Source organism: Desmodus rotundus, chromosome 3 (assembly GCF_022682495.2).
Source record: "Desmodus rotundus isolate HL8 chromosome 3, HLdesRot8A.1, whole genome shotgun sequence".
NCBI lineage: Eukaryota > Metazoa > Chordata > Mammalia > Chiroptera > Phyllostomidae > Desmodus > Desmodus rotundus.
In genome coordinates this window covers 18092178-18105492 of record NC_071389.1, presented here as the reverse complement: position 1 = coordinate 18105492, position 13315 = coordinate 18092178, and the positions used below count along the sequence as shown (strand labels likewise).

Below are 13315 nucleotides of genomic sequence, written 5' to 3'. Positions count from 1 at the left end.
CTAAGATTCTGGGTCTCCTCCGAAGGGGCCAGGCCAAGGTCAGGGGGCTCACCTGAGATGTTAGTGGTGATCTCTGTGAGGGCCGCCTGGCCGAAGCCTTTGCCCGTGCGGGCCCGCACAGAGAAGAGGTAGGTGGTGCCTGGGTGCAGGTTGGAGAAGACGTGGTAGGTCTCGTTGCGGAGCTTGGAGATGGTTCGCCGTGGGCCCGGCACGTTCACTGCCGGGTCTGATGACTCAATGCTCTGGTAGCTGATCTGGGGGCAGGAGGGGCAGGTAGGCAGGCACAGGGATTGGGAACGGCATCGCTGGCCTAGGAGCCTCCCACCCATTACGGTTCACGTGAGCCAGGGATAAGGCCAGGCCAAGGGAGCTGCTCAGTGGGACTGTGGGTGCCGCTTAACCCCGGCTGCTGGGAACTTTCACCTCCCTCTCATGCCTTCAGGTCCCTTGTCCCTATAACACAGGGGTCCCCAACCTCCAGGCCGCTATGGACCAGTTACTGGTCCAGGCCCGCTAGGAATCTGGCCACATGGCAGGAGGTGAGCTTGAATGTAATGGGCTTGAATCACCCAGAAACCATCCCCCTCTGCCCCAGTCCGTGGGAAAACTGTCTTCCATGGAACCGGTCCCTGGTGCCAAAAAGGTTGGGATCGCTGCTGCAACCCACAGACGCTGATCATAGTTGAAGGTACCTCAAAAATGATCACCCCAGCCCCCACCCCATGCTCCTCCCTCTCCAAGTCGTATGTCTCCTTCCACCAGTGGTCCCCACAGTAAGGGGTCCAAACTTACCTCATACTGAGTGATGAGGCCATTGGGTTCCTGCGGCTCCTCCCACTTGAGGAAGATCATGTCCTCCAGCGGAGTGAAGGTCAGAGACTCAGCGGCAATCCCACCAGGCACTGCGAGGGAAAGGCAGCAAGGTGCAGGGGAAAGCTGGCTTTGCAGCCAGAGACCTGAGTTCGAATTCCAGCCCTGCCATTTCCAAACTGGTACACTTGGACTCCTCGACCTCTCTGAGCCTGGGTTTCCTCATCAGTGAAATGGGGGTGATGATAACCCTTCCTCCACCAAAATTACATGACGTGATGTACATAAGTCAATTTCCTATGGCTTAACCTACTCCTGAGCACTCAAAAAGTAGCTGGCGCTTTCATTACACTGCAGGTGGCATTCCACAGAGAAGAATGTTCGCACGGTCTTATTTTGACCCAGTTGAGTAGTTTTCAGAAAATATAAACATTTACCAGAGAAATGAAAATAATTGCCTTAGTGGATAGATACATTCTTTTCTAATTACACAAACAATATGCTCAATGTATAAAATCAAAATGAGCAGAAAGAAAATTAATGGCGCCTACAATTCCATTACCCAAAGAATAATACTGTTAACATTCCAGCATAAACCCTTTCGGGCACAGTTTTGTTTTGCTTTGTCTGTTTTTGTTCTCATGTATCATCTTAACAGCGAGTCACAAGACATTTCTTCTGGGAAGAGAATGGTCTTTGTTTGGGAAAACACCTTAATAAACCACTGCTGGGAAGCTCAACTCCTAGGGTGGGGGAAAGCAGACACCAAGATCACAATCGCCGGAAGCCGAAGTGCCCTATGTGAAAATGAGCGGTGAGCGAGGCAACGCCAAGGCAACACCACCATCCGCCCGCCAAAATGATGGAATGAAAAAGACATTTCCAGGTGTTGGTGAGGACACAGAGCAGCCACAGCTTTCACACTCCTGCTAGTGGGCGCGTGAACGCGCGCAACCGCTTGGGAAAACCGGGCCTGTCTACCTGTCGTGAACACACCCATCAGAAATGTGTAAGTCTACCGCAAACATTCTACAAAGATTTTTCTTTTCAGCACAATTTAGAACAGCTGAACACGGAAGACAACTACAATGCCCAACAACAGTAAAGAGGATAAGTACATGCAGTGCCTTCCCACAGCGGTCTGTTCGGCAAAGAGAATAAATTCTCTAGAATTGTACACGCAACATGGCTGAATCTCTCACGCAAAAAGTTGAGAGAAAGAAGCCCGGACTTTTGTACAGTGCATAAAAAGAACACACACTGCATGATTCCATTGATATATAATTCAAAACCAAGTGGAATTTAATCCACGCATGACAGGTCAGGATGCCCCTGGGAGGCTGTGAGCCGGAGGGCACACGAAGGGGTCTCCTGGCAGCGGGTGATGCCATTTCTTGGTCTGGGTGCGGATTATCCTGATGTGTCCAGGCTGCGAGAACTCACTGAGCTGACCACTTAATGTAAGCAAACTTGCTCTAAGTACTATACTAATAAATGAAAAGTAAAACACATTAAGTAGCGAGCAGTAACTGGAGGAGGAGGGTGGAGGGGGCCTGAGAAAGAAGAAAGAAGGGCAAGCAGCCCACCTGAGGCCTGGTCAGAGTGGGGTGACGTCACAACAATATACTTTGTGGGGAAGCAGGGCAGAGGTCAAAAGATTTTACGAACAGAGTGATCTGATGTTGAACTTGAGGTTGTTTGTGAAGGGTAGCAGAGTATGTTGCCCCCAAATATGCCACTTTGGCATAAGGATTATTTTGAGCCGAACTGAGAAGGGAATTGAGGAGAAGCAGATACAGAAGGTCCTTGAATAAAGTCTTTTCATCCAACACTGCTTTATTATAATGTTGATAAGAAAAATGATGGATTCCCAGCAGGCGCCACTGTCTGTGTGGAATCTGCACGTTCTCCCCATGTCTGTGTGCGCTCTCCGCGGGCACTCCAGTTTCTCCCCGTACCCCAGAGATGTGCATGTGAGGTGAGGTGGCGTGTCTAAATGGTCCCAGCGAGTGGGACCTGCCTGTGACGGAAGAGCGTCCTGTCCAGGGTGGGGCCCTGAGCTCCAGCCACCCTCCACCCTGAACTGGAATAAACAGGTTGGAAAATAATTATCTTACTTGTTTTTAATCATCTTTTCAATGTTTAATATTAGAAGTGCTCTGGGTCATTAACCAGAAATATGCCATAGGAACTTGACTCCTGTTTATATCAATTAGCCTGCGGGAAAACTGGTTTTGCTATATGTTGTTTCACTGGAAGTCACAGTTGCCAAGAACTTATCAATGATGTTAAGTAAGGACCGTACAAGAAAAGTTCTCTGCCCTCACCTATTTGCCTAAAAGAAAGACATAAATTTGTTAGAGGTGCCCCCTCCCGTCTCTGCCCTGAAGGAAAGAAGTTAATCAATGAGTCAACGCTAGACTAGACAAATCTACACAAACCTTTACTAACTAGCCCTTATCTACCATTGGTTTCCCTAGACTTTTGCCTTCGCTTAATCTGCTGCCCCTTGAATCTCAAGGTTGTTTCCTTTGTCTTGTCACTTCTCTAACAATTCACTGCTCTTTTGTTATGATGCCATAGAAGCCCAAGCTCTAACCAGCCCTTCGAGTTACTCCTCACTGAGCACTCCCTCCCACGGGTACGCACCACGCACGTGGTAATAAACTCCCATATGTCTGTCTTATTAAGCTGTCTTTTCTCAGTCTAATTCACAGAGCCCCAGCCAGTGAACCTAAGGTAGAGGAAGGGAAAAAGTACAGCTCTTCCTTCTCTACATTTGCAATTCTTCATGGTGAACCCCTGCAGTCCTCACCCCCGCCCCAGGAAATCCTCACCGTGTCCGCACTGGGCACCGGGCACGCATGCTCCCCGGTGAGCGGGGTTTGGTGAAAACCAAGGGAGGAGCTGAATCTTGTGTCCGGGCCGCCGCAGGGCACAGCAGGAAACTGCACTTGTGCACAGGCAAGAAAAACTGTCCACCGAGCAGCTTCGGGCGCCCGGGGATTTGCAGGAATCTGGGGAAGGCTCTGGACCTGTGCTGGCAGTGGGGCTGCTGGGAACGAAAACTCTGAAGCAGATGGCCCGGTTTAAAACCCAGCTCTGCGACCCATCCACCAGCTATGTGATCTCATCTGCAAAATGGGAATGGTAACAGTAACCTACCACGTAGGGCTGTCATGGAATTATACGCACGAATATACGGAAAGCATTCAGAATAGGGCTTGACGTGGGTAGCCAGTGCTGGCTAAGCATCAGCTGGACATAAGTAGAACACTACACCCAGCAAGGACAGAATGCACACTTTTCCAAGTACACACGAAACATTCACCAACATTTAACTACAGCTTGGTCTGTAAAGCGAGGATCAAATTTCAAAAGACCAGAATTCCACTGCCCACAGTGGAATTAAGCTAGAAATGAATAACAAAACAATAATTAGAAAAGTCCCAATTGCCTAGAAATTAAGCAACATAATTCTAAATAATTCTTGTGTCAAAGAAGGAATCATGACAGAAATTAGAAAATATCTTGAACAGGATGATAATAAAGATGGGACTTATCAGAACTCACGAGCGCAGGTAACGCGGGGCTGACGGGGAAATGTATGGCTTCAAATGCTTATATCAGAAATGAAGAAAGTTCCAAAATAATGCTCTAATAAGCTTCCATCCCCAAAAGGTAAAAGAACAGCTGACCAAATCCAAAGAAAGTATAATAAAAAAGGAAATAAATATACAATAAAGAAAATCAACAAAGCCGAAGTTGCCCCTTTGCAGAGGTTAATAAAACTTATAAATCTCTAGCAAGAGTGAACGAGTCTTCAAGTCAGGGGAGGGGGGGCACATCTGAACCCTGGCTCCGCCAGGTGCAGCTGGAACCGGTGGCGGAGTCGCTTCCCCTCTCAGAGCCCCAGTGTCCTCAGCTTCCAAATGAGATGACAATAGGCCCTACCACACAGGACGGTTGTGAAGTTTAAGGGGATGTGTGAAAAGCACATGCAACAACAGCTAATACCCAACAGGCCCTAAAAAGTATTAGCTACAGTCTTGTTTTAATAACACAGTTCACCTCCCAAGAGAGAAGACACAAATTACCGTATCAGGAATGAAAAGGGGGATATCATATAGACCCTACAGATGTTAAATAAATATAAGAGAATATTATAGCCAACTTTATGTCAAGGAATTTGACAATTTAGGTGAAATGAACAATTCCTTAAAACACAGTAAATTCCTTAAAACACAGTACACCAAAACCAATACAGGAGAAAATCTGAGTATCCCAAAATCTATTTTAAAAATTAAAACCGTTATTTAAAAACACTGCCACAAAGAATACTCCAGGCCCACGGCTTCACTGCTGAATTCTTCCAAACATTTAAGGAAGAAATTATACCAATTAACCCAAAGGCTTCCAGAGAATAAATATTAGCTATCACTACTTTGTTGTTACAGAGTTGATTTAATCCTAAGCAAAAAAACGTTCCTGTTCACATCTCGGTCTCAGACACGGCGGTCTGTGGGAGGCCCCGAGGACCCTGGGAATCGCGGCTGGGGCTCTTACCGTCCTCGTCGGTCTGGAAAGTGACCTCCTTGCCCTCCTTGCGCCCCTCGGGGTTAGAGAGGACGAGGCGCACGTGAACGTTCCGGTAGGGCAGCAGGTTCTTGATCGTGTGGCGGCTGAGCCCCCGCTCCATCTTCACGCACTCCCGGACCGTCTGGTTGTGGCTGCTGCCCAGGGTGTAGTGATAGCACAGGGACACGGTGTAGGAGTGGCAGCGGGTCACATTGTAGCCCAGCGGTTCCCACTGCAGGGTCAGCTGGCGGGCCTGGGTCTCAGCCAAAGCCAGGCCTTTGGGGGCCCTCATGGGCTCTGGGGAACCCGGGAGAGAGAGAAGAAGGCAGAGGAAATGGGAAGAGAAGGGGTAGAGAAGTCAGAGAGGAAAACATCTCAGTCAGTTGACTGAAATCATCCCTCCTCTGTCCCCGAGAGCTGAAGAGGTCCCCTAGAAATGTAGAGGTGTGTGTTTGGGGGTCAGGTGGGGCACATCTGAACCCTGGCTCTGCCGCTTGCCGCTGGCAACCACTGGCTGAGTTGCCTCACCTCGCTGAGCCTTAGTCTCCTCAGCTTCAAAATGAGATAATAATAACCTCACAGGACGGTTGTGAAGTCTAAGGTAACACAAGCAAAGGGCATGCAACAACACACACACTAGGCCCCACAGAATATCAGCTGTAATTTTGTTTTGATAACACAGTTTACCTCCTAATTCCTGGACCACATCAGGCCAGTCTGAATCAACCTATTGCTATATTTTTCTTAAGAGATTAATTCCAAAGTTGTTCTGCAATATATGATACAATAATATACAGAAATCAGGATGATAGAGGAAACGAGAACCAAATAGTTTTAAAATGCCAGAGAATGTTAGGGAAACAGAAACGCATGCCATTAAGTCCTACAGGGGTGTCTAAAACTAAGATTCAAACAGAGTGATGAGTACCCTGGCTACCAAAGCAAAAAGAGAAATACAATGTTATATAAGGAAAATAATAAAAATGGCAGTTAACGTTTGCTGGGGGCTTTGTATGGGCCAGGCATTGTTTTAGAGCCTTTAAAATGCTTTATTTCATTTAATCCTCCCTGAAATCCAATGGACAAATGCTATCATTAGCCTCATAAAAATGTGGAAATGGAGGCACAGAGAGATTAAGTAACTTGCCCACAGTAGCACAGACAGGTAAGTGGTGAAGCTGGGATTCACATCAGGACAGGCTGCCTCCAGAACCCATGATCTTAATTAACCAGCACCACCCAACCTCCCTGTTAGGAATTCACTGTCAAAAAAAAAAAAAAAAAAAAAAAAAAACCCACACCAATGCCTCAGGAGAGACAGTTACCCCAACAAGAGGAAGAAACATGTAACAGTAACAGCCTCTTGATGGCTCTGTGGGGCCATAAAAATGTCCCCATTTGATAAATGAACAAACTGAGACTTCTGAAGCGAAGCCAGGATGGAACCCGGGGGTTCAGCCCCGAGTCCAGCATCTTCATTGGCCAGCGGTACAATCTCAGGCAAATCCCTGGGCCTCAATTTCCTCAACTGTAAAATGGGGGCATGAGGGAGAAGCCAAGATTACTAGTGAGGGTCCTTTTCTCTCTTGCACCCTGACTCTGTGAAATGCAGTTCCGTTGCCCTCAAGTTCTATGAGCGCCAAAGAGTCCCCATTCAAGGATCTCAGGAAACGCCTTAATGAAACCAACCGAGGAGAGGGTACTGCTGCTTGGCCTCTCAAAATGATGATGTCCTATCATAGTTTTTTCTGTGATGGATGTGCTCTGGATGTACTTTACAAAGAAGATGCACAAGGAAACATCGGCCCAGGCTGCTCTTTACAGGGACACGTGGGTTAGCACAGCTTTAGAGGCTGGCCCCAGGTGTAGCACGGTACACGTTTCTGTTTCCACCCGCGAGTTCTCCTTGCTCCCCGGAGCCACAGGCAAGGACCACGTCTTCAGTCATATATCTGGCCAAGAAAGAGATATTTCCACACCTGCTAGGAGCAAGCCCACCCCTTGACTTCTTACAGCTCTGGCTCCCTCGTCCCCACAGGCATGGCAGACCCGGTCCCCATCTGACAAAGGGCTGGCTCCCGCTGCTCACGGCAACCTGAGGACTGCGGGCTGCAAGCCCACTTACTACACTTAGGTTTTTCCTTCCTGGACCATGGAGATTTTCCTAATGTTTTTTTATGCAGTCTTGTTTTAAACCATCAGTCTTATGTGTTTGGGGTGGAGGGGGTGGATTTTGTGTGTGCTGACTCTGCCGTTGTTTTCAAAGGTCCTAGGTTTATTCCCTGACTTTCTGGCTCTGGTCCTTGCGTCCCACGTGTTTTGTCTCAAGGTGTCTATGGGAGCCAAGGTACCACTACCTTATTTGCACTAATGAGAGCAGGCCTGAGCGGTTCTGCTCACACCATCCCTGCCCCCGGGAATACCTGCCCCACATTCCTCTCCATCCTTCTGCTTGGCCAAAGCGTCCTGCTTCCTTCGCCCTCCTGCAGCATCTAGAGGTGGGCAGGGGATGTTACATGTAAACTGGTGACACAGACTGGGCCTGGAGTATGACAGACAGGACAATAAGCAGCCTCCCCATCCAAAACGGGCGGCTGCTGCCCAGCTCCAGGCAATGTCACCAGGCATGACGACAGGCTCAGGGTTGCCAGATGCCCCCGTATTTTACAGAGAAGCCAGAAACTCAGATTTTTATGTGAAACCTCCAGGTTTTGAAACACTGGCAACCTGCTCAGGTTCTTTAAAACCACTTTGCAGGGCCCAAAACAGCAGCCTCTAACTTGGGAGGATGAAACATCCACCCCCATGCTAGAGTATCTCATTCTCCCACGGCAGTGCCAGCCCCCTACGACCTTGCTGGGCTGAGGGGTCTTTGAAAGGAAAGCTCGCTTGTCTCTTCGCTCCCCACCCTGATCAAATCTGGGCAGATCCAGAGGCTGAAAGAGTTTGTTGACTACAGACTGATATGTTGATTGAGGGGTGTGAATTCATGAGTCTCTCTGTGTTTCCAAAAACCATCTGGCACCCAGACACACTCCCTTCAGCTGCCAGCACACACTGGCAACGCAGAACCTGGGGGCCTCCGAGCCCCCTCCCTCTGAATTCCACAGGGCTACAGGCCACTCGGAGACCAAAGGTCAAAATACACATTACAACAACAAGACTAATAGTTAACATCTGTTCGATTAGTCCAAAATGTGTTTATTTTAATAATGCTAATGAGGATACAGTAACCCTGAACCATTCAACTGTTTCTTGTGGAAGGGGCTTTGGGGTGAGGCCCGGTGCTCCAAACTACAATTCCTGCATGTCCACCCCTTATTAGTTCTGTGACCTCAGGCAAGTGACTCAACCCCTTGGAACGTGAGGTCCCTGACCGAAAAACGGAGGCGACGACACCTACTTTGAACAGCAAGTGCGAGAGCTGCATGAGATGGGTCAAATTGCCCAGCCCGTATTAATGAGTTACTTAAATAGGTACGCACTAAGGTGAGACACTGGGAGCAGTGTAAATTAGCACAACCACTTTTTAAAGCACCGTATGTCAAAGCCCTTTCTTCAGCCGCTGCTGTCTACTTATCCTAAAGAAAACTCAGGAAGGAAATAAAGCACTCTCAGCACTATTTCGACGTCGTATTATTTATAATAATGGGAATCTAGAAACAAATAGTGCAGCAATATGGAGACACTCGATGGACTTCTACACCCACTAAACAATATGATAAACAACCTAACACATGTAATAGCATCAAGCGAAGGAGGCAGAATACAAATGCTTCCTACATCCCAACAACAAGGGTGTAAAAATGTGCATATGGGCAGGGAGTGGAAGGAGACAGAAAAACAAACAGCTGTTGGGCTAGGCCAGTGAGATGGAGAGCGGTTTTTTCAATGCCTTTTACTGACATTATATTATAGTTTTTATGGTAAATAATGTTGTGGGAAGGGAGTGTCAGGGGGATAGAGAGGATGACAACACAGCTGGCCACCAACACAACGGCCACCAGCCCAGGCGCCTAAGCAAGGAGGAAGTGGCTATGTCAACAAGGAGAAACATGTAATTAACAGGGGCGGGATGAGCCGTTTGGGTCCTGCCCGTCTGGTCCTTGCCTGGGCTTCCCTCCTGGCCGGCCTGTGTCGAATGGTACGCAGCGCCTGGCGCAAAGTGGGCACTCAGCCCATGCTGGCAGCTGTTCGGATGTCGTTTCAAACACTGGGACGGAAAGCAGGGCATTCAAACTTTGGTTCTGACTCTGCTATGGACTCTCTGGGGAGAGTTGGGCAAGTGACTGAGTTTCCAAATCTCAAGTTTACTCATCTGGAAAATGGGATCAACAGCCATTACCAGGAAACCTAGGATTTTAACCCCCTCCGTGACCACCGGCAAGTGCCCGCCCCCTCTGGGTTTCCGTCCCCCCCATCTGTACGCCAGCGGGAGTGGAACAGGGATTCTCTACGGGTCCCCAGCTCTGATTTCTTTTATTCTAAGTACCTGACCAGAACTGGCTTTGAAGAGTTAAAAACACCACGACAATGACAGTTGTCATTTACGGAGTGCTTACCGTGTGTTAGGCACTGTATTTCCCATGTATTGAATGCATTTGTATGCAATTACCTGCATTTAACCCAAAACGCTGGAGGGCCCCAGGGTGCAGGCCTCACAAGTCCTCTTTTTTCCATCTACACTTATTCCCTAAAATGTAAGGACTAGGTGTGGGGTTCTCACCTCGGCATTATCGACATTTTGGATTCAATAATTCTTTGTTGTGGGGGGCTGTTTGTGCACTGTAGGACTGTTTAGCAGCTTCCCCTGCTTCCTCCACCCTTTGATGCCATTAGCACCCCACCCCCACCCCCCGTTGTGACAACCAACACGTCTCCAGACGCTGCAAGTGTCTCCCGGGAGACAAATCACCCCTGGCTGAGAACCACCCTCGTAAAAGACCTCATCCGGTCTCAGGGCTTTAAATACCATCTACACCATGTCTACTCTGACTTTCAAATGTGTGTCTGCAGCCCAAACCTCTTCCCTGGACTCCACACTCGGAAATCCATCTGCCTGATGAGTATCTCCACTGACCCTCTAACAGGCACTTCAGCATCAACAGTTCCAACAGGGAGCCCCTGATCTGCGAACCCCCATCACCCCGCTCCTCCTGCAGTCTGCTCCTTCACAGTGAGCAACAATTCCATCCTCCCAGCTGCTCAAGCAAAACACCTTGGAGCCATCCTTGACTTCTCTCTATTTCCTTCTCTCTCACTGCATATCCAATCCATCAGCAAGTGCAGTTAGCTCTCCCTTAAGAGTAAACCCAGAATCTAACCACTTTTCACCCACACGTCTTCCCAGCTCTCAGCCTCCACCATCTCTCAGCCAGGGTGCTGCTGTAGCCTCCTCACTGGCCTCTCCTCTGGTCCCCTTGCCCTTTCAGAGTCTATTCTCCACAAAAGGGCCAGAATCATCCTTTTAAACAAAGCAGATGATGTCACTCCTGCTCTCCAAACCCCACAGTAGCCCCCCAGGTCACCCCAAGTAAAATGGCCCTGAGTCCCACATCCCCAGCATGGTTGTGACCTGGTCTCCTGTCATCCCCCCCTCAGTCATTAGCCAGCAATTACACTGGTCTCCTTGCTGCTCCTCACACAAGCCAAGCACCTCCAGCCTATATTGAACTCACTCTTCTCAGTCAGCCTGCAATGTTCCTCCCCCAGCAATGCCTCCAGCTTCCTGCATGGCCTGGTCCTCACCTCCTTCAGGCCTCTGCTATAATGTCACCCTCTCAGTAACCCAGACCCCTGAGCCCTTTTAAAATAACAATCTTCCTACCCCCACAACCCCTCCCCCTCCCTGACCCTTATCATCATTTCACAAACTATATAATTCCTTGTTTTCTGTCTCCTACCACCAGAATGTGAGTTTCACACACAGAAGAACTCACATGCTAGTGGCCTTTGTCCGTCTTGGTCCCAGTCCTATATGCCTAGCATACCTGACACATAACAGGCACCCAATAAACCTTTGTGAATGAATCTTCACAGTGTATATGGTAAAGATTATTATTATTCCCACTTTATAAAACAAGGAACTAAAGTTCTAAGAGGTTAAGTAACTTGGCCTACATCCCGCAGCTAGAAAGTAATTCCCACTGGAATACTCCGGCCCACCACCCTGGGGTCTCCCCAAATGTAGCATTAAATTGGATTTTAGCTGGTTCCCAGATCAGTTTTTAAATAAAGCAACAAACATATATTCCTTGGAACTATAAAAGTCAATATATGCAAATGAAATATGAAAAATCTTGCTGTTATGGATAAAAAGAAACACTTAAGAATATGAATGGCAAAAATAAATAAACCTCAACCTAAACCTTGTACCTTATTCAAAAATTAATTCAAAATGGATCATGGACTTAAGCATAAAATGTAAACACTATTTTACAGTTTTGTTAAAAAAACAGGAGAAAATCTTTTGAATCTAGGATTAGGCAAGGAGTTCTTAAACTTGACACCAAAAGCACAATTCATAAAAGGAAACTTTTATAAATTGGCTCTCATCAAAATTAAAAATGGTCGTTCTGTGAAAGACCAGGTAAAGAGGATAAAAAGACAAGTTAAAAGCTGGGTGAAAAATATTTACAAACTATATACCCAACAAAAGGACTAGATATAGAATGTGGAAAAATGCTCAAAACTCAACAATAAAATGTTACTAATCCAGTTAGAAAATGGGCAAAAACATCAACAATTCATTGAAGAGGAATACAAATGTACATGATCAGATGTTCAACGTCACTAGGCGTTGAAGAAATGCAAAGACCAGAAAGGAATATTACTATACACCTCTCAAAGTGGCTAAAATAAAAAAATTACGACAACACCAAATGTTGGCAAGAATGCTGAAAACTGGACCACTTACACATTGCTGGTAAAAATAAAAAAATCCAGCTACTCTGGCAGTTTCCAATAAAACTAAAAATGCCATCACTGTACGACCCATCAGCTGGGAGCATTGATCCCAGAAAGTTTATGTCCATGAGGAACCTATATGCAAATGTTCACAGCAGCTTTACTTGTAACAGCCAAAAAGCCACCAGTCCAGATGTCCTTCGACAGGCGGAAGGTTCAACAAACTGTGGTGCGCCCATACCACAGAACACTACTCAGCCATAAAAAGGAAAGAACTGCTAATATACACAACAACTTGGATAAATCTCCAGGGAATTATGCTGAACAAAACAATCAATCTCAGTGCCAAAGCAATTCAACTGGAAAAGAAGAGTTTTTTCAGTACGTGGTGTTGGGACACCTGGCCATCCACACACAAGACAATGAGGCTGGATCCTTACCTCACACCACATACAAAAATTAATTTAAAATGGATCAAGGACCTAAACGTAAGAGCCAAAACTATGAAACTCTTAGAAAATATAGGGGTAAATCTTTGTGACTTTGGATTAGGCAACAGTTTTAGTTATAACATCAAAAGCTATTGATAAATAGATATGACAAACTGGGCTACATCGAAATTAAAAACTTTCATGCTTCATAGGACACCATCAAGAAAATTAAAGGACAACCCACAGAATGGAAGAAAATGGTTGCAAGTATATCCAATAAGGGTCTAGTATCTGGAATATATAAAGAACTCCTACAACTCAATAAGGAAAAGAAAAAAAAACCAACTTAAAATGGGTAAAGGATCTACACAGAAAATTCTACAGAGAAGACATACCAATGACCAATGAGCACATGAAAAAATGTTGAATGTCATTAACCATCAGGAAGATGCAAACAAAACCCCGGTAAGATACCACTTCACACCCACGAGGAGGGTTACAATCAGAAGACAGACAACAACAAGTGTTGGCAAGAACATCGAGAGATCGGAACCCTCACACACTACTAACGGGGATGCAAAATGGGACGG

The 13315-nt window shown here is 46.9% G+C and overlaps 1 protein-coding gene across 2 annotated transcripts in view; it reads right to left on the bottom strand.

The window, feature by feature from the left end:
• PTPRU (protein tyrosine phosphatase receptor type U) overlaps positions 1-13315 on the bottom strand; it is a 76846-nt gene that overhangs the window by 42133 nt on the left and 21398 nt on the right. For both annotated transcript variants that reach the window (XM_045190753.3, XM_053921168.2), the window contains exons 8-10: positions 5377-5685; positions 793-902; positions 53-254 (exon numbers count right to left, since the gene is read on the bottom strand). In XM_045190753.3, coding sequence (XP_045046688.2) covers positions 53-254; positions 793-902; positions 5377-5685 — 621 coding nt within the window. The remainder of the gene's footprint in view (positions 1-52; positions 255-792; positions 903-5376; positions 5686-13315) is intronic.